The 21,733-nt window shown below is 44.7% G+C and overlaps 1 protein-coding gene across 3 annotated transcripts in view; it reads left to right on the top strand.

The window, feature by feature from the left end:
- Window positions 1-21,733, top strand: part of Grin2b (glutamate ionotropic receptor NMDA type subunit 2B) — a 461,400-nt gene that overhangs the window by 112,895 nt on the left and 326,772 nt on the right. For all 3 annotated transcript variants that reach the window (XM_060384309.1, XM_060384310.1, XM_021634102.2), the window contains one exon: window positions 16,662-17,090. In XM_060384309.1, coding sequence (XP_060240292.1) covers window positions 16,680-17,090 — 411 coding nt within the window. In that variant the 5' untranslated portion in view covers window positions 16,662-16,679. The remainder of the gene's footprint in view (window positions 1-16,661; window positions 17,091-21,733) is intronic.

Raw genomic sequence — 21,733 nt, 5'->3', positions numbered from 1 at the left:
TTGTGCTGGAGATGCGAAAACCTTATGCATGCCTGGGAAGTGCTCTACCACTGAGCAAAAGCCCCAGCCACGAAGTTCCCTTCTAACGGAATTAAAGCGCAGTGCAGAAAGCTGTGATGGAAATGATTTTAATGGGGATATTTTGATTTGGAATAAGAAAAAACTTCAGAGGAAAAGTGGTGGTAAAACCAGTTCATGGCATTTTGCCGGGTAATAAAGAATTTGGAAGCAAAGTAGGGAAAGGAGCTGGGTTTGACTTACATGAATTAGACACAGGAGGTGGGTGTGGTGGCACCTGTATTCGAGGACTCAAGAGGGTGGTTCAGGAGGAACCCGAGTTTAAGGGCAGCTTGAGGTACATAGCGAAACCCTAGCTCAAAAATTCCCAAATAAATAAGACAAAGGGAAATGGCAAGGACACATGAAAGCTCATGAAAATGTTCCAAACGTGCTAGCCTTGAAGCAAGCCAGGTAATGTGACAGATGGATGGAATTGAGAAATTAGACCTTTCTTTATGAGTTAAGAATGAATAAGAGCTGAGTCACCAGCTCAGCTGGGAGGAAGGAAGGCACGGGGACCATGGGTAAATCCCAGGTAGAAATATGGCTCTGGAGAGAGAGAAAGACAAGAGAAAAAAATGGCCCAGAGAGAGTGAAAAGGTAGAGGACGGGGATGCAGGCATCTCCAGGTGTAAGGGAATGCAGAGAAGCTAGATGCTGGGAGGGGGCAAGCCACAGGTGCAGCAGCACATCATTCATCTGGGGGGGGGGTTAGAAACCAAGAAAGGAAGCAATCGCTGTGGCTCGTTCCATCACAAATGACTTGTGTCGGGTGGCTTTGGTAAAACATGGATGACTGAAAGGAGGGAGACATGCAAAGAGAACCCTACAGAAGAAATTTTGGGACAGAGAACACAGGATGAGGAAAAGACAAGATGGCGCAAGAGGGGCAAAATATAAACAAGAGTCATTTTTACACACGTGCGCATGCGTGCGATCACACACTCAGCCAGACTGAGCCAACTGAGGAATGGAGAGTACCTGGTAGAGTTAAAGGGTTTCTGAGACACTGCAGAGCAGTGTCTGAGCGGCTCAGGGGAAGCCACAGGCAGAAGGTAAAGCGGTAAAGCATAGAAGGTGTAGAGCTATGACAGAGGGAGGAAGAGAGAAGTTTGACCATGGCCAGTTTGGAGCAGAGGCTCAGGGTCACGGTACGGATGGATCCTCATTTCTCCACAGGGAATTGCCTCCCGGAATATTAGTTCAATGAAACCACTTCACCGGACGGTCTCTCATAAGCACCCCGGTTTCTTAATCATTATAAAATTGGGGTCTGAACTTCTCAACAGCCGTCGCTCTTTTGCTAGTTACCAGGAGGTCGGAAAAGCCAGCCCACTTGATCTTTCATGGCCCTTCTAAAGGCAGCTTCATGTCCCATTTGCCTTGGAGGCTGAGCATAAATGGGATTTGGCGGGAGCAGATACGATCCTCTCTCCACTGCTTCCATTGCCTTGTATCAGTTCCACGTGTTAAATCCTGGTCCCTTAGTTGAGCCTCCTTTTCTGCATCCCTTCACAGCTGTGGTCGCTGTTCCCCCTGCAAACCTGCTGCGGGCCAGGCCACATTGTGTGCCAGGCCCTGACCATCCTGAATTGGCTGCCTTTCTGATTCGGTGCACCGGGGCTCGAGTGTCATCACTCAGACTAATTCCTCACCTCAGATACACCAGGATCCTCTGAGCTCAGATCCACGGCTGCTTCCTGGGGCTGGGGAGATGGTTCGGTTGGTGGAATGCTTGAGATATAATCCTGAGGATCCAAGTTCTATCCCCAGAGCCCATGTAAAAAGCTGGGCATGGTGGCATGGGAGGCTCCTGGAGGCTCGGAGACCAGCCAGCTTAGCCTAATCTGTGAGCTCCAGGGCCCCTTGAGAGACTCTATCTCAAAAAAACGAAGGCAGACCATGCCTGAGCCACAGTGCTCACATCTGATTTCTGCTTTCCTCTCTTACCCAGACACGGTGACATGTGCTCAGGTGCATGAACTCACACCGCCCCCCCCCAGGTCCCTTTCTGGTAAGGCTCTGTGTCTGCAGCATCCAAGCCAAGGGCACTCTCCCCCATCCTTATTCTTATACCCCACTCCTCCTTCACGTTCCACACGCTCCTCTCACACTACTCCAGCATTCTGCTGGGCCCCTGGTGGCTCCCGTGTGGTGAAGCGTCCATCCAGTGGCAGACACCAAGCCTTCACTCTGAGATATGTTGCTGGGCTCCTGACACTGGGCACACACAGAATGTACGGATTCGTTGGACTCTGGAGGACTTTTTTGGTGTGTGGAGCTGTTAGTCAAGTTTTCTGTGTTCCAACCCTGTTTGACACGGGGGAGAGGGGAAATTATATACATTGATGGCATACCCTGGTCTAATGGCAGAGATTTCTGCCCGTGGACTATGGCCCTCCAGGTGAGGGAGTGAGGAGCTGGGTTTGGCCTCAGAAAGGAGGCATGGTCCGTGACAGCCTGTCCTGTCCCCTTTCACATCTGAGATGAGGGAGGACTCAGTAATCAAGCTCAACGTACATGCTGTTCCAACTGTGACAGAACGCTGCTTCTGGGGACAGCAGCTTTTTGCTTTTTAAAAAAACACTATGAAATGTTAGAGTGACCAGTTTGTGGCTGTATGATTACTACGACATGAATGGATTTATATTTCCCCCTTTCCACTAACTTTAATTTCTTTTCTGCGTATTAAGAAACAACAGAGTTAACTGTCCTATATTTCCTTGACACAGCACATCCATTCGTTCTCCTGTGCCTTTATTTCTTTCTGTGCACTCGTTTTCATTTGTGTCATCAGGGACACTTAACTCCAAAAGCCAGTTTTCCACGGATCATATTTTACCAATGAAAGAGAGAAAAGCGAAGGGATTCAGGGCTCCAGGAGTTGGCGTGACTCATCAGCAAGAGAAGTCTCACCCAGTGCTCACATATCTGAGTGAACCCTACCCGTCCTGGGACCTGGAATTTTATTTCACAGTGATTCTGATAACATCTGGGCGTTCCACTTCCTCCTGATTCCCAGTGTTTTGTATTTCTTGTTCTCAGAATTTTAGCACCTAAAGGCCATCCTCTGGGAACATTCCTCAGAAACTTACCATGCCTCACAGGGGACCAGGTAGTCAGGGAGCGTTACTGCCCACGAGGAGGTAAGGTTGGGCCACAGGTGTCGCCGGGGCTCGCCATGCCCTGTCCTGTGGTGGGTGACACCTGTGGCATGCAGGCCTGGAGCTTGCCAGAGTCTTGCGGGCACAGTTGTGGTGGCGTGTGTATGGCTGGTGGTGAGAAGAGGAAACAGCTGGCACCTTCAGCTAGTTTAACTGCAATAGCATTTAAGGAAAGCCTGGCTTGCCGGAGCACGGGCAGTACGCAGGGCAGCAAGAAACGGCGCACTGCGTTGGAGCACATAGGAACGTTGCATAGTGACTACACTTGGGGGTCCTGAAGGAGCAGGGAGGGGATGATGTCTGGAATCTCCGGGGGGGCTGTATGGAAAGAACCCATGTGGAGAAGATTCCTCCAGGGAAGCTGTGATCTTCAGGGGAGTGCTATATCCAGCCAGTAGACTCCTTGAGAGAACCCACACAGAGCCGTGTGTAGGGGAGAGCAGGGCTGAAGACTGGGTGAAGTGGAGGCATTCACGGGATATTTAGATTGGAAGAGTCTTTCAAGGAGCTTGGCTCCCCAGAGAAGCTGCTGTGTTGGTGCACCGATATGATCCCAGTACCCTGGAGGCGGGAGGATCAGAAGTCCAAGGTCATGTTTGATTACACATCAAGTTTGAGCTCAACCTGGGCTACATGAGACCCTATCTGAAATCTAAACCAAACGAATTTAAAAAGAAAAACCAAAGGGGATTTTCAACCAGCTGGTTTCTCTATTCCACAACGAGAAAAAAAAAAAAAAAAAAAAAAAAAAGACACAGACTGGTTTCTCTCAGAACTGTAACAATTGTAAAACCTTCCCACCCTTGGCTCTGTGCCTTCTGCTCATAGGGGAAGGAAAAAGAAGAAATGCAAGGGAATTTAGAGTTAAGTACCAACTCATGGTAGGTGCTCTAGGAAGGGGCTCAATACCAAGTGATGTTAGAGGGATTTAAGCAAGTTCAGAACTTAATTATGACCGGCTGTGTGGTTAACAAATGTGTGTATTGATTGGAATAATAAAGACAGCATTTCATATTAGAGAGTGGCTGATGGCGCTTAGCTCTGAGCGGATACCCAGCCAGCGCAAATAGCACAGCTTCTATCCCCTATTGATTCTGGCCTGGCTGCTGGGCTCTCTGAGGCACAGTCGTAGAGGTTAATTGTAAACCTAGGCTCAGTGGTGAAAACCACGTCGTGTTTGGGTGCTGTGTTTCATCAGCACAGGGCAAGAGAAAGAGGATTGATGTGTACACCTACATGTAACACTCACCTAGATACCGACTGACACTTGGGTGTTTAGTGTGCAAGTAACCCTAGATCTATAAAGTAATTACTAGCAGAGAACATTGACCTTGAAGCTATCTTTGTATAATATCAAGCCGTCAGAAGCAGTATTGATGCTTCCAGCATTTTCCTTGCAGTTCAATACTTTGGGAAATGAAGGTTCTAGAATACTGTCTTTGTTTGCATATTGGCGGAACTGGAGGGTGGTGACTCATTATTGGTATTGTTTATTCATTCCAGTCATGAACAAGCATTTATTGAGCACTGATCTTGTGTATGTCACTTTGTTAAGTACTGGGGATGGAGAAAGGAGACAGATGTAGCCCATATGTCATTTCATTAGGGTTGGCACAAGAGTCATTTTACTGGCAAACATAACGGGAGCGAAGTCCTACAGTACTTCCTTCTCCTCTCTGCAGCTGATGACTAAAGATTTGACTTAGATACAGTGCATGGCTATGTGGACATACTCACACGAATCTGTCCTATTACTTAGCATGAAATGTGGAGGCTGTTTAGTGGATGGTGAGGTGAAGAGGGAGCATTGCCGGTCAACCTCGAGATTTCAAATCTATTTTCAGTACAGCTCATGGTAGATTGTTCCTTGTGGACTTTAAAACAGCCTGTTTCTGAGGTCAGTGGAAACTGCACTCTGGTTAGAGCAGGGGAGGATAGCAGAAGCTCTTGGGTTCCTTTCTAAGTAATTTGAATCAAAAGAAACTCCTTATCTGCCTCTGAACAGGGAAGATTCACCATCAGTGAATAAATATCAGGTGCCTGCTATTTGCTAGATGCTGTCAAGTAAATTGTTTAATATTCACAACGACCCTGTGAGAGGATGATAATCCCCCTTTTATAAGCAGGGAAATGAGGACCAAGTATTTTCTGTTTCTGCCTTCCCTTTCTCCGAAGATAAGTGTACAAGTCAAGTTTCAACAGCAGCTCCTTGGAACTTAGGGCATTGACTTTTTATAAAACTGTCTTAAAACCTTATCACATGTTTCTATTTTGACTGTATTAGTTAATTTTCTTGTGACTTGTACCTGACCAAAAGCAACTCAAGGAAGGGTTTGTTAGTGCCATGGAGACAAGAAATATTTCATATGTGCTAATCGTGGAGTAAAGAGAGATGAATTATCATGCTTGGCTCTCTGTGTCCATTCCTCCCTTTTATTCATCATAAAACCCCAGCCCATGGGATGAGACTGACACGTTACTTTACATTTCCAGATATTCCCTGTAAATATCTGTTAGCAGCATTAGATGAATCCCACAGCACATGGGGCATCCTCTCTGGGGGTTCTGAGGACATGACAGTGATTTCCGACTTGCCTGTCATGGCTTCTTGGAGATTGGATCCCATTCCATGTTGGGTGTCCTCAGGCACTTAGAAAATGATTGATTAATATTTGTCAGAGAAGTCAATTTTCAGAGTAATTCTGACAAGGAGGTTAGCTCACATTTTATGGGTAGAAGAGCTGAGGCATATTGAATAAAAGAAAGTCACCTATGATCTTGCCAAAGGACGAAGGCTCTGGTGGCTTGGAATATGCTTAGGCCTTAGAAACAGCATTTCTCAACACCAGGGCTTGGAGAGGGTTCAGTTGGTGAAGTGCTTGCTTCCCGTGAGTTCAAATCCCTGGCACCCATGGACAAACCCAAGCATGGCACTAAGTGCCTGTAATCCTGGCACTGGGGAGGTGGATACAGGTGGGTCCCTGGAGCCAGATGGCCAGCCAGCCTCCCTGAACTGCTACGACACAGGTTCAGTGAGAGACTCTAACTCCAAAAGCAAAGTGGCAGGTGATTGAGGATGGTCCTTGTTATTGACCCCTGGTGTCTATCCACACATGTACTTACACATTCATCCCTATACACACGTGCACATATGAATATGTACACACAAGAAAGAATAAGGGCTCAACACATGCCTGTGAAATGCAAAGCTTTGCCCTTTCCACTATGATCCAATGGTGTGAGTTTTTCACAAAATGCTTTCTTGGTGGCTATGGTGGCATGGGCCCTGCTCAGGCCATAGACACAGCTTTTCTCAATACCAATATTTCTAACTGAGTCCAGCACAGGCTGTTTATCTGCATCCCAGAATTTCATTTCTGCAAAATGCCTGTGAGTTGAGTGGTCCAGCTCCTAGCTCTGCTCTCTGTTGTCCTAAAATCCTTGAGTTCCTTTCCAGTGGAGTCTTTCCTGCTTCTCAGCTCTCCTTTAATCGTCCCATTTATTTTCCTTACCCACTCCCCTCCTTATAGTCAGGGACAAGCCAATAATTTTTATTAAGATTTAAAAATGCTGTTTTGCTGTTATAGTACACAATTGCCCCAACTGGTTACAAAAATGGAGACAATCAGACTCTGGTTTCAAAAGATTTGGCTTTCAGTGGGACTACCTACACTGTCCTTGGAGGCATATAAATCAATTATAATTAAGAACCATGAGCAGATGGTAGAAGAGAAACATTGAACAATTTCACTGCCTCCTCCTGCAGATTATCAAAGGGGAAAAAAAGCAGTCATGAGTGGTTGCTTGTGGTGAGAGTGCAGTTGATCATCTATGTTTGTCTTAAGACACACAGATGTAAAGTGATATGTAATCCTTAGTCATCTGTTCAGCTCTCCACAGAGAACTTGGGTTCTGGCAGAACTGACACCTGTTTGTTCACAAAGCAGGGGGAAGGCTCAGCTAAAAAGCCCTGGGTTTGGCCACTGGAGGTTCACAGAGCAGAGCGGCTAAGTCGGTCATGGGAGTTCATGGAGGGAGGGCAAGAAGGCACTTACCCAGTAGAGCAAGGAAGGGCGTGGCAGAAATACCTCTGTGAACTTAAAGCCATTTTTACTCTTAGCAGGTTTGGGCAGATGTTTGTGGGGCATCTAAAGAGTAGTGGTCTAAGAAAGTGTCCTCTCCTGAGTTATGAAGATCTGATGGCTTTTTTTCCAGGAATCTGTTTGCTTGAAATTTTCCCTTGCCCTCTATCTTTGTTGCTTGTCTCCCCCACATACTGCCCCAGAAGCAACTAGACTCAGGATCTGTTTTCACTCGTTGTCTGTTTCCATCCTTTGTATCCGTGGTGTCTGTGACGTGCCGACACTCTTCCCTGGAGTAGCTTGCTTACGCAAGTATGCTTCCAGGCAGGAGAGAGTCCTGCTTGTGGCCATGTCGGCCATACAGTTGAAGCGCAGGCTTGGCATGCTTGTAAGATGTTCCGGTCAACCTGGCGCTCTTCATTGGCTTCAGGGGGATTCAGTCTCAGTCTCGAGAGCTTCCCAGCCTCTGAAGACAAAGCAGGAGTCAGGGAGTCTCAGGTCCCCGAAGAGGAATGGATGGTTGTTATACAGTGAAAAAGAAAGAGAGAACTCAGACATGGCTGTGAAGTTTAGAGTCAGCCCAAAGCAGAAATTGGTCCCTTTTATGTCTTATTTGTATATATTTAGCTGATTTTTGGTACGTGTAGACCTTAAGTACCTAACATTTTGATATGATAATGATGATGATGGTGAAGCTTGTGGTGGTGTGAGAATGGTCATGCATAGATAATGGTCAGAGGACAACACTTTCAGTATCGGGCTCTCTCTTTTTCCACCATGAGTTCCAAGGATCAAACTCAGGTCATCAGGGTTGTATGGCAAGCACCTTTACCCACTTGGACATTTTGCTGCCCCCACCCAATACATTTTAGAGATTGAAACTGAATTTGCAAACATGAAAAAAAAAATGTGTAGATACCATTGTATTTCCCCTGTTGGAAGTAGATGTTGGTCTTGTTCTTCATAATGGCATCCGACAGTGCAGGCTCGCCATCTGGACTACCCACACCGCCTGCTTCATATGGCTAGTGAATGCATCTGTTGTCCAAACTGAGTGTTCTGACTCAGGAACAGGAGCTCAACATTATCTGTCTCTTTCTTTCTCTCTCCCTCCCTCTCTGTTTCTCTCTGTGTGTCACACACACCAACACACACACAGTCAACACTGTAGCCATCACCATTTAGAGGCTCAGTTTTGTTTGGTTAGACCTGTCCTTTGTACTCTGTTTCATACATTCCCCAGTCTGGCTTCAGACTCACTAGGTAGTGGAGGACAACCTTGAACTCCTGATCCTGTTGCCACATCTCCCCTGTGTAGGGGTTATAGGTGTATATCACCATGCCTGGTTTTACACGACTGATGGTTGAACCCCAATCTTCACAAATGCCAGGCAAGCATTCTGCCAACTGAGCCATATCTGCGGCCCCCTGGTCTAGATAGTTAAGATCTAAAATTCCACCCTCACAGGCTGAACGGAAGGGCTGGTTAAGATTGCTTGCTGCTCTCGCAGAAGAGAGGTTAGGTTCCTATCACCTCACATGCTGATGCCCAACTGCCTAGAACCCCAGTTCAAGGGGTTCCATTGTTCTCCCTCTTTTTTTTTCCTGGAGGGTGCTGCACGCCCACGCTGCACAGACACACGTACACATACATGCTACACACATACACACACACACACACAAGCGAGCGCAAAGATAACAAAAGATCTTTTTTTTTAAAGTCTAACTTTAAGCCCAAAACTAAGTTGGAGCTTGAAATTGCACAAGTATGCTAATGAGCAAATTCTCTCTGTTCTATTTCACAGACAGGTTAAAGATACACTGGGTTCATGACTCACCTCAGTTACTGGTTCAGACAAAGATGTGTTCTGTCACCTCTTGCAATACAGTCGAAATTTTTTCTCTGTAAAGATTTGGCTAGGGCTTTTCCTTATTAATTCTTAAATAATTCCCAGTTGTCTTTGCTGTTATGAGTATTATGTTTTCTAGTTGGTTAGAAGAAAAGTACTGATTTTTTTCTAAAAGGAGCATTTATCTCCAAGTCCTGTTGAGCTCATATTAATTCAAGCAGTTCTCACAATCTCTCAGATTCTCTATGTAGATAACTATATTCTTGATTAAATGTCTTTTTTGTTGTTGTTTGCTCTCATGTCTTTGAAACTTAACCTTGTGGTGTTGACATGGCATTGAGCATGAAAGACAAGCTGTCTCCCACTGACCTACAGCCCCAGTGCCTCCAAAACATTCTTTTGAAATAATCTTACTAGGTATCAGATGGCTTTGGACTTAATAAGTACCCTAGAAAATCCTTGAACTTGTAACTCTCCTGCCTCAGGCTTCCATGTAGCTAAAATTAAGTAAGTTTGCACTGTCAGACCCAGAAAAAAATTTTCACTTTCTTGATTTATTTTATTACTATTTCCAGTAACTCTGAAAAATTAACCTTGAACCTTCTCAGTGACAAAGGGAATAAGATCAAAGGTTTTTGATGTGTAGCTTACAGGAAAAATCTTAGGATCTATTTTCCATTATCAAAGAATTTTTTGTTTGCTTAAATGTTTCATCTTTTCTGCTGTGACTAGGTATTCCAGTTCATGCAATGTGCTTTCTTCATTGTTTGGAAATTATCCTGTGTGTCTCCTTTGGTTCTTTAGAATAGGAATTATTTTGATAAGTAGATCATATTTAGGCCATCCTTGCTTCTTGTTATCAATCACATTTGACCATTGTTGCTACTACTATTATTAGAAATATACCATGTGTCTTGGGTAGATAACATGGTATTTTTGACTTTATGTTCATATGTGATAGAGGGCTATAATCATCTTGTTTTGTCTGAAGCTTTATCTTTTATGTTGGCAAGGGTGGAGCAGAGTAGGGGTTGCAGGATGCAAACCAAGAAAGTTGGGAGAAAACCAGGTGTGATTTTGGTATGTTCTGGATGAGGCTCTCAATAACCAGTTTATTCATCATTTTATTTTAAAAATTCAACATTCTTTTGTACTTTTATCTGTTTAACATTATTATTAAGTATTGTGCATTAAGTTTAAGATCAACTAATTTCCAAAGATTTTCTTTCATTATTTTTGTAATTTCTGCTTTGCATGTTTTGAGATACATGTTTTCTTTATATCTTTCCCTATTTTCTGTCTGTTCCCTATCTCACAACTTTGTAATTTAGAGGATCATTTTGGGCCTGATTGTGTCTGTCCTTTGTACTGCATTTTATTGATTTCCTCATTTTAACCTTTTTGTTGTCATTGATTTTATTTAACTTTTAATGAAAATTTATACTATATATTCTGATCATGGCTTTCCCTCCCCATCTCCTCCTCTGGCTCGTCCCCACCCAGCCATCCAATTCCATGTCTACTCTCTGACGCTCTTTAGAAAACAAACAAATTTAAAAAAGCAAACAAATCAGAATTTTTTTTAAAAAAATGAAAAAGCACACAAAACACATACACATACAATCTGAAGTCATAATAAACAATGAGACCAAAAAAATCTATGAAACGAATATTTATTTGATTTATTCTTTGAGAATTTCATAGATTATAGTTTGATGACATTATAGTTGGCTCTCTGCTAACTCCTCCGAGTTCCTCCCTATGAGACTTCATGTTTTTTTTTTCTCTTTCTTAAAAAACACAAACAAACATAGCAAACAACAAACCATATGGAGCCCAATTTGTGTTGTCTGCCTGAGCACACAACCTGCCCTGGAGCATGGCTGATGCACATAGCACTACTCCATTGCAGAAAACTGAGTCCCTTCTCCCTGCAGTGTCTTTGCAAGTGTCTTCTTGACGAGGGGAGGGGCTTCATGCTCACTGCTGCTGGTGCTGGGATTTTGTCTGCCTTGACTTGTGTGTTCTACCCACCATCGTCTCTCTGAGTGATGTGTGCATTCACCCTGTTGCATCTTTAAAATGCTGTTTCCTTGAAGTCATCCACCACCTCTGGTTCAGTTTGTACTGCAGTTTGTCTTTATTTCCTCCTAAAATATTTTAAATATGTGATTTAAAAAAAGTTATTTTAAAGCCAGGCAGGGGTAGATATCTGTGAATTTGAGGCCAAGCCTGGTCTACATAGGACAGTCAGGGCTGGGTGGAAAGACCCTATCTCAAATAAATCAAACCAAAACATAATTTTATTTCTCACTGAAACACATTTTAAAAAGTTACGCTTGCTTCATTTTGATTCTGTAGACTGTACTGGCACATTATAGATTTAAGAGTAATGTGTATTCTCTTACATGCATTTCTAGAGATCCGAATTATTTCAAGCTTTTGCTCATACTTTTTATAAAAGTCTTCTATGTATTACTTGACAAGATATTTTGTCTGTTGAATTTATGTTTTGTTGCTCTTGGAAATTTTAACCGCCCTTCTATAAGTGTCAAACTTGTATTTTTAGATTGATATATACTCAGGACTATTGTATCATCTTGGTGCCGGTGCGGATTTATCATTATCTTTTGATGTTTTCACTGTTGGATGTTGTCTTGGTATCTTAATGCTGAGATGCTCACACTGACCTTCAGAAAGGTTATACTCATGTCTTTCACCGTGAGGGCCTCCTTACCTTCCCTACCTTCTCAGTGTGGTAGGTTTGCACACCACAGATTTCTAGCTTTTCTCATAGCTTGGGAAGCCCTGCGTCTGAAACATGGCTCTGCCACTGTTTCGTTAGACACAATCACCCTGCTTAGCCCAGACTGGTCAAGTCTGGAATCTCTCTGTCCAGATTTCCTATGTGCGGACATTACAAGCATATACAATGGCATCTGTCTAGTTCCCAAACTTTGACTTCTTGGTTGACCTCTCTCTGTCATATTCCCATCCCAGCCTCTTTTCATGTCTGGAGTGACTCCAGACAGGATCCTGATTGGGTGGTCCTTGGCAACTTTGACTTAATATTTCCTACAAATTCATATTTTGTGCTTCCTCTTGGAGTTATCCTGGGACTCAGCTTTTTTCTTTTTTTTAAAGAGAGAGTTGTACCATCTCCTCCACCAGATGTATGTAGAGACAGTTAAGAGCAAGTGTAGGCTGTTTCCTGTTGTAATCACCATGCACCTTGAAGAATGAAGCTTCTGCATGGGTCACTCAGCCCAATGTCAAAGAAGCAGAGGGCTGTCAAAAGTGATGGTCAGCCTAATCCTGCTGCCTTCTTACCGATTCTGTTTGCATCCCTTTTGTGCACAAGTTGAGAGTATAATGTGAGGACTTTGAGCTTCATGATATTCACTCAGTATTGGTCCCTGGCCAGAGGGGTGCCTGAGTTCGGCTGAGTTCGGCTACATGGCCAGGGTGCTACCAGCGGAGACAGTGGTTACCCTGAGGACATTACTGTGACATCTTTTCCAGAAAGTTATACCAGAAGAGAATAGATGTCTTTTGCCCCATGTGCGGTTCCTCTTAGCATTCCCCTCAGTCTCTGTCTGACATTCTCTCACCCCCCACCTCCCACATGCTCACTTTGTGCTGTCAAAAATAGCTAGGTTCCTTGAACAGCTTCTAAAAGCTTAACAGTAACACCTCTTGCCTCTGCAGAGTATTTCATATTCTTCAAAGCACTTCCATATACATATTATCATTTGATCTTCGCAAACCCTTGCAGGTATGTAGGTTAGGCCTATTATCCTGATTTTACCAATGACAAAACAGACAACAGTAATTAGGTGACTACCTCACCCTAATGCACTTCATTAACCTGAGGCTGCTTTGAAGCCAGGTTAGTAATTTCATTCGTTCATTCATTTGTTCATTCTATCCTCCATCTACCTGTTCTAAGAGACACTCGCAGAATGGAAAAAGAAAGGCTTTGGGATCAGAAAAACTTGACTAGGAAGCCCATCCTGCTCCATGATCTTGGTCATGTATTTAACCTGTCAGATCTCTTTTGTCATCTATAAGGCAGGGAGAATTTTGACTTACAGTGTCTTTATAGGAATCAAATAATGCACGAAAATCTGCCGACCACAGTATCTCGTACACAGTAGGTGAAGAGTTTGAAATACAAATTGTTACATATCACGGTTTTTATGGGTGCTCCAATGTAATGTTAGAAACCTAAAATTGGCTATAATTTATTGACTCTTTCCTGTTTATTGTATAGGAGGCAGTGCTGCGTCCCAAGAATGTAAATAGAACTGAGACAAAAGATTTCTTTCATGGCTATTATCTTCTCTCAGATGATGATCTTGAATGGTAGAGCGTGTGTTCATGGCATCCTCAGCACAGAAACTGAGGATCCTGGGCTGGCATATAGCACAGTTATAGATCACGTGCTTAACTTGGCAAGGTCTTGGATTCAGTTCCCACCGGCAGCAGAAGAATGGGAACGAGAGCAAGGTGCTCGGTGCTCAGTGTGCGCTTGCTCACCTACAGGGTCTGCTCGTGAGGAGGTCTCCTGCTGGGTAGGATGGGCAGATGCGGCATTGTCCAAGCGCACTAAGCCAATCAAAAGCATTAGGTAGACCTGCGACTTGGTGAGGCATCAAAAGAAGCACTCCCCACTTCTTCCGGGGAGGGTGGAGTCAAATGGAGAGACTGGACGGCAAAGGTCAGGAGCATCCAGTCTACTCTCAGTGTGTCTGAAGGAGGGACTGGCAGCATCTATCTTGGGCCACATACTTTCTCTCTGAGGCCCTCCCCTCTGAAATTGAGTTTGTATTGAGAACTCGGTCTCCGTTCAGCTCACGGTCCCTCTGTCACTGCTATCTCCCATAATGTGTTATTTTGTAAAGAGCTTTGCTCTGTCCCAAGTATAACAGAGATGCTTGGCCAAACCAGGTCCTATTTGTGGAATGTCACCACTAGCCATTGCATAAAAGAGTATAATATATTGTGTGAAAGAAAATGGAAGAACACAAGAAGTGTTTAAAGAGAGCAAATAAAAGCTTCAAACAGGAGAGCACCGGGTGCATTAAAGTTAATAAACTGTCATGGCCGAGCGAGCCGCTTTTAAATGTGAAGAAATCTAATTTAGGGACTTGTAGCTGTAGGATTAGAATCCTACTGGAATGAAGAGAGCGGGTAGATTTTTGCCAAATTCTAAATCTCAGGCTTCTCGTTGAAAATCAGCCCTTGGGACTGAGCAGATTTTTGTATATACATTTAGTCCCCATTTCTTCCAGATACTAAACCCAGCTGTCTCCCACTGAGTATCTGATGCCAATCAAGCCCCTGGTTTCTGTTGCCTTTCCGTAAACGCTGGAAGGAGACGCTGGGTCTCCTGGCAGACCATGCCTAGCCCCTCCATAGACCATCACGGGCTTTTGTAACTATGGAGCCGTTCCTCATTTCTATGGAAACAGAGACACCAGAAAGCTGTCAGGAGTGAACCAGGGCGACACCCGTTTCATTTCTTTCAGGAGAAGTGAGGCAATTGATACAGGTCTCCTCTCGGCAGTGCTGAAGGATGACTATAGCAGCAAGAGTTCCGAAAGGTTTTCTGCCAAGAACTGAAGTGGATTTTGTGCTTCCTCAGCCACAAAATGTCCCAGCAGCTCACTCCCCAATCATTAATACCCTTTGTGGTCAGTCTGCTCAGCTTGAACACTTCCTGATCTTTCTTTGTTCAATATCTTCATTATCATTTTTTTCTTTTTGTTAGCCAAATTCTCAAATTTTTAGGTTCCTAATGTAAATATAGCCCTCTTTTGATGTTGTTGTCGGTGGTCAAAAGAGCAGGAGAGATTAAACCATGTTTTTATGTTTTATCGAAAAATAAGAATCTCTCTGGCTCTGGGTACAGTTTGTAATCTGTTTTCTTAGAGAATAATACTATGCTAATCTGTTTGCATTCTGATATTGTAACACTGTTGACCTTGCAGGATTATATAACCTTTTTGAGCTTCAGTTTCTCCATTTGAGAAATGGGAATAAAACGCCTAGTTTTCAGAATTTTCACAGGAAGCAAAGACATTGCATGTGATGAAAATACCTTCTAGCCCACAGTGTATAACACTGTATGAGAAATGGCCATATAAAGCAAAGGAATACAGGCAGGACCCATTTTAATAAAATAGGAGGCAAATGATAAGAAACAGAAAGAAAAATGACCGCAGCTCATACTCTACAGAAGTCTTCATCTTCGGTCGGCTGTGTGCTATGTGCTTGAGGAGCCTATGTGGAGATGAAAAAGGGAAGAGTTCTTTGTAGGAAGAAGGTAGTGAGCTGTACACAAATACATAGGCCATCGTTTCGGGAAGTTACAGAGATATCTTCAAGGCTGACATGCCACGCCACGACTAGCTATGACTAGTGTTTGCTTGTTCCTGCCTTTGATGCACAAAAAGTCAGAACGATCCTTCATCTTGTGGTACAGTGATCAGTGATGCGGAGGGCAGCGTGGGGCATAGAGTGCTATAGAACACAGGTAACAGTATGACAGTCAGAAGAGTGGGTTCCGGATTACTTCACGCGGAGCTGAAGAGGTGGCTCAGGGTGTGTGGACGTTTGCTTGGTTTCCAGCACTGACATTGGCAGTTTGCAGTCACAAGTAACTCCAGTTCCATGAGCTTTGATGCCTCTTCGGGACTCCGAGGGTACCTGCACACATGTAGTATGTACTCACAAAGACACACATACACACACTAAAAAATGTTTTAAGTCTGCTTCACTTAATGTGTTAAGTCTTGGGTGGGTCCCTTAGCATCACTGAGCCTTGGCGTCAACACGTATAAAATGGGATGCTATTACTCCTTTTAATTTTTTCCTTCTGGGTGACTGTAAAGATCAATTAAAATTAAGTGCCCATGCGTTGCCTGTCTGATTTAATGTCAGGAGACAGATTCTAAAAGGGAAACACTGAAGCATTTCCTGGCTGTCACTCTCTGGGAGGCAAACATGAGGTCCGGCAGCGAGAAGTGGGGCTTCATGCCTGGAGCTTCTTAGATTTATCTTACCCGGGCCCAGGTTTTGGGGCCAAACTCTGCTGAGTTCCCTTTTGCAGCTCAGTTGGCCTGTTCTTTGCCAAGGGCAGCTCAAGGATGGTTGTCACTAGAGTGCCAGGGGTCCCGGCAGCAGTAAGGCCCTTCCTGCTATCTCCAGGTTGTGTGCTTGGCTGGCTCACGCTTCCCTGCGCATCCTCCCCTGCTTTAGCTCTGTGTGCTCGCTGCACCTTCGTCTTAGTCAAAGACTTAGTAGGCTCTTGAAATTTCGATATTCCTCGCATCCTGCCCAGTGAACGCCGGAATTAAGAGACTGGGTTGGGGAGAGAAACTGGGTTTCATGGCCAGCAAACGGAGATGAGTTTTTTGACGCCGGCATTCAGACACTTCAAAGAGGCATTCCCTAACAAGGGTGTCATGGTTTTAAACCAATCCTCTCCTTTGTATTTTCAGAGAGTCGACGAGCTGAAGATGAAGCCCAGCGCAGAGTGCTGTTCTCCCAAGTTCTGGTTGGTGTTGGCCGTCTTGGCCGTTTCGGGCAGCAAAGCTCGTTCCCAAAAGAGCCCGCCCAGCATCGGCATCGCCGTCATCCTAGTGGGCACTTCAGACGAAGTGGCCATAAAAGACGCCCACGAGAAAGATGACTTCCATCATCTCTCCGTAGTGCCCCGGGTGGAGCTGGTAGCCATGAACGAAACGGACCCCAAGAGCATCATCACCCGGATCTGCGATCTGATGTCTGACCGCAAGATCCAGGGGGTGGTGTTCGCCGACGACACGGACCAAGAAGCCATCGCCCAGATCCTCGATTTCATTTCTGCTCAGACTCTCACCCCTATCCTGGGCATCCATGGGGGCTCATCTATGATAATGGCAGATAAGGTAAAAGGCGGCTACTCCGAGGAGCAAATGATGCGTTGTCTTTTTAAGGCAAAACTAAGTAGTTAATGACAGAAGTTAGGCAGAGCACATTGAGTGAGTGAATAGTCAAATAGGGGATGAAAAAAAAAAGGGAAAGCTGTGCAGCAAGAGTTCTCAACCTGTGGGTCCCGACCCCTTCACCCGATCTTGTTGGAAAATACAAATGTTTGCATAGTGATTTATAACAGCTGAAAATTTACAGTTATGAAGTAGCAATGAAAAATAATTTTATGATTTGGGGTAAAGGGTCATGCCTTAGGGAAGGTTGAGTACCACTGATCTAGGACAGGTCTGTTTGTCTCTGACTAAGAGACATGAAAGCTTGGAGTCTTGGTAGATGGTTTTTTCCAAACAGGTGTGCAAGCAGATCTTTTGACACTATAAGGTATCCTCTGTTCTATCATGTTCTCCCCCCAGGATGGTCACAAGAATTTTAAAAGAAAAATGCCCTAAGCAGACAGTGACAGTCAGTGAAGACCCAGATGTTACAGGAATAGGAAGGTACCCATGCCCATCTCAGAATCTCCACATTTAAATGGATATCAGCCCCCTCATCACAACAGCCTTGTTTTCTCTGTCACTAGATTTGAAGGCAGTTTTAATCGTGTTTGCACAATGGAGTCACCTGAAGGTCTCTGAATGGCTCTGATGTGTGGTTTCATCACAGCCTGGGATTCTGGGGTCTGAAAACCTCCTCGGGTGAATCCAGGGGGCAGTTAAAGTTGAGGACATTGCTTTGAAGCCCCAGAAAGGAAACACCTGAATTCACCGCTAGATTAGATGTCTGTTGACAGACAGATTCTCTCTTGACATCAGCACTGAGCCTGAAATCACAGGGAAAAGGTTCTACTTGCATTTTTATGCCATTGTTAGTTATTCTGCTGTGTTTCCTCACCGACCAGTGCCCATTGCTTAGCTTCCACAGCCCTCACCTGTTCTTTTCAGCTATTTTTAGCTTAGCCATTCACCTCCCTGTGATAAGTGCAACCTTAGTCACTTTTAGAATCATCTCCACCTTAGTACTGTCATCTGAGTTTGCTGTTATCACTTTCAGAACTGCCTTTATGTTTCCATCCAAAGGATGCTGTGTGGTCAGGAATGCTTGTGAGCACCCCAAGTCTCACCTCACCTGCACAGCATGATGAGAATCACCACAGGACAGATCTAGCAGAGACTACCCCTTATGACCAGGGTCGCCATCTGTAGGTGGCAGGAGGGATGACCACTGCTTCTCCTTCCCATAGTACAGTCTAGGGAAGGCTGGACTGAGGGCCGCATGCGGAGAAGCTTCAGTATCACCTGAGGAGGGGGTTCTTGTGTTCACATGGACACCTAACTGAACGTTAGAAAACAAGTGCCGGCAGGAGTCGCTCATGCCAGGAAGTGGAATCAACTCAAACACAATGGAAAAGGCACCAATGGTGGCAAAACCCACTGGGTGTTTGCTTCGGGTAGACATAATTTGAAAAGATTGTTGTCTTGGTGAATTATGTTTCATTTTATGCATGGTATTCTAAGGGTACAATATTGTATTGGAAGAATGGTGGCATGATTAAGAGCCAAATTTTAAAATCATAAATAAATATGTGCTTCCTTCCAGAGTACAACAGATAAGAATGATGTTGTTGTTGTTGCTCATTTGAGTTATTGCAAACCTATGTTATTTCCCTCAAGCAGGGCGCTTGTGCACGAGCTGATTGGTTGCAGCCCCCCCAGTACCTCTTGCAAATTCTCAACATGAATATTAAAGGATGAGCTGAGAGTGTAACCTGGGCTTTCTTGCTCCCTGGTGCATTCTGGGAGCTTTGAAGAGTGTTCACTAAATGCTAGGCAGTCAGCCTGTCCATACATTATCTTATTCACTGCCACTGAGCTACGTGACAATGCAATTCTTCCAGATGGGAAACCAAATCTCAGAGAGATTAAATAGCGCATCCAAAGTGACGCTCTAGAACCTGGAAGGCACACTTAACTGCAGTTGCCAACTGTATGCCCTGTTGCCCCTAAGAGAAGGATGAGGTTGTCGAGGGCTCCACAAACCTTCTTACTTGCTCCTTTCTTACTCATTTGTCCTATGGCATTGTGGGAAATGTCATAGTAATCTAGCACCTGATTTAATGTCAGGCGAGGCAGAAGGCTCACTGCAGCAGAGAATGACCAAGAATGAGCAGGGCAGCACAGTTTTGCAGAGAAGCTGCTCGCTACCGCCTCCTAGGGATAACAGGTGGAATTGATCTGGTAGTTCAGATCTCCAGGGTCTCTGACCACGCTTCCTCCTGACTCCACTCTTACCTCATCCAAATCCTCACCTCACCTTTACTTCTCCCCATTAGTAAAAGGAGATGAGCAATGTTTATTTTGGAAGAAGTCCTAACATAGAGTAAATAATTTCTAATTGGGTTTTGGCCCAAAGTCAGAGAGAGGAAGAAGGAAGAAGCAGCTGGTAGACAGGGAGCTGGATGCTTGGTCATGGAGGGTAGGGGGTAGGATTGATGTTGGGCCCAGAGGTGGTTTCGTGGGGTCAGAGGAACTGCAAGGACAGAATAGATTCCCAGGCTGTGCCCAGGTGTACACAGGCTTGGAGGATCTGCATGAACGCAAATGAAGAACCCTCCAGGTTACCAGGAGAAAACTTTCAGCCTCAAACTCGTGTGTGTGTGTGTGTGTGGTGTGTTTTAATACAGCTTCTCCCTCCTCACCTCCCAGTCACACCCTCACATCCCCTCCTGCCATTTTCTCTTCCCCTTCTCTGAGGAGAAGGGGAGCTCCCCCCCCCCCAGTGGTACCAACCCACCCTGACAGATCAAGTCACAGCAGGACTAAGTACATTCTCTACCACTGAGGGCAGAGAAGGGAATCCAGCCATGGGAAAGGGATCAAAAGGCAGATAACAGAGTCACAGACAACCCCCACTCTAATTGTTAGGGGACCCACATGAAAAACAAGCTGCACATCTGATATATATGTGTAGGGGGGCTAGGTCCAGCCCCTGCATGCTCTTTGGTGGCTCAGTCTCTGTGAGCCCCCAGACCCCCACTTTAGTTTATTCTGTACGTCTTCTTGTGGTGTCCTTGACCCTGCAGGCTCCCTAATCCTCTGTCCCACTCTTCCATGATGAGACTCTCTGAGCTCTCCCTATTGTTTGGCTATAGTCTCTGCATCTGTTTCCATCAACTTCTGGATGAAGCCTCTCAGAAGACAGTTATCCTAGGCTCCTGTCTGCAAGCACAGCAGAGTAACATTAATAGTGTAAGAGGTTGGCTCTCTCCAGTTGGGTGGGTCTCAAGTTGGGCTGGTCATTGATTGGCCATTTCCTCAGTCTCTGTTCTGTTTTCATCCCTACACATCTTGTAGGCAGGAAAAATTTTGGGTTGGAGGCTTAATGGGTGGATTTGTGTCCCCCTCTCTAGAATGGAAGTCCCCCCTAGCTACAGGAGACGGCCAATTCAGGCTCCATATCCCCCACTGATAGAAGTCTCAGCTAGGGTCACGTGACCCCCATAGACCACCAGGAGCCAGGAAGCCAGAGATTACACCCCCACACACCCCAAGTTCCAATCTCTCTCCCTACCACTCTCTCTCTCCCTACCACTCTCTCTCTCCCTACCACTCTCCCCATACTGATCCCCACCCCTAATCTTCCCCCCTCCCCTCTCCCCTCTCCCATCCAGTTCCCTTTTTCCATCTACTTCAGGTGTCTATTTTATTTCCCCTTCTGAGTGAGATTCAAGCAACCTCCTTTGGGCCCTTTTTGTTACAGTGGGTTGTAGCATGGCTATTCTATATTTTATGGCTAATGTTCACTTATGAGTGAATACATACCATGTGCATCTTTCTGGGACTGTGTTACCTCACTCAGGATATTTTCTAGTTGCATCTATTTGCTTGCAAATGTCATGATTTCCTTGTCTTTAATGGCTGAGTAGTATTCCATTGTGTAAATGCACCAGTTTGTTTGTTTTTTTATCCATTCTGCAGTTGAGGGACTTCTGGGTTGTTTCCAGTTTGTGGCTATAATGAATAAAGTTGCTATGAACATAGTTGGGCATGTATCCTTGTGGTGTGGTGGAGCATCTTCTGGATATATGCCTAGGAGTGGTGTAGCTGGGTCTGGAGGTATAATTATTCCCAATTTTCAGAGAAAGCACAAAATTGATTTCCGAAGTGTTTGTCCAAGTTTACATTCCCACCAGCAATGGAGGAGTATTCTCCTTTCTCCACAACCTCGCCAGCATATGCTGTCACTTGAGTTTTTGATCTTAGCCATTCTGACGGGTGTAAGATGGAATCTCAGAGTTGTTTTGATTTGCATTTCCCTGATGACTAAGGATGTTGAACATTTCATGAAGTGCATCTAGGACATTAGAGATTCCTCAGTTGAGATTCTCTGTTTAGCTCCATATCGTATTTTTTTAAGATTTATTTATTTACTATTTATTTATATAGCATTCTACCTGCATGTGTGCTTGCGCACCAGAATTGAGCACCAGATCTCACTATAGATGGTTGTAAGCCACCATGTGATTTCTGGGAATTGAACTCAGGACCTTTGGGGGAATAGCCAGTGTTCTTAACCTCTGAGCCATCTCTCCAGCCCAGTAGAT

This window comes from Meriones unguiculatus, chromosome 5, assembly GCF_030254825.1.
Source record: "Meriones unguiculatus strain TT.TT164.6M chromosome 5, Bangor_MerUng_6.1, whole genome shotgun sequence".
NCBI classification, from domain to species: Eukaryota; Metazoa; Chordata; class Mammalia; order Rodentia; family Muridae; genus Meriones; species Meriones unguiculatus.
The sequence above is the reverse complement of the archived record's forward strand: the minus strand, read 5'-3'. Positions and strand labels throughout refer to the sequence as shown.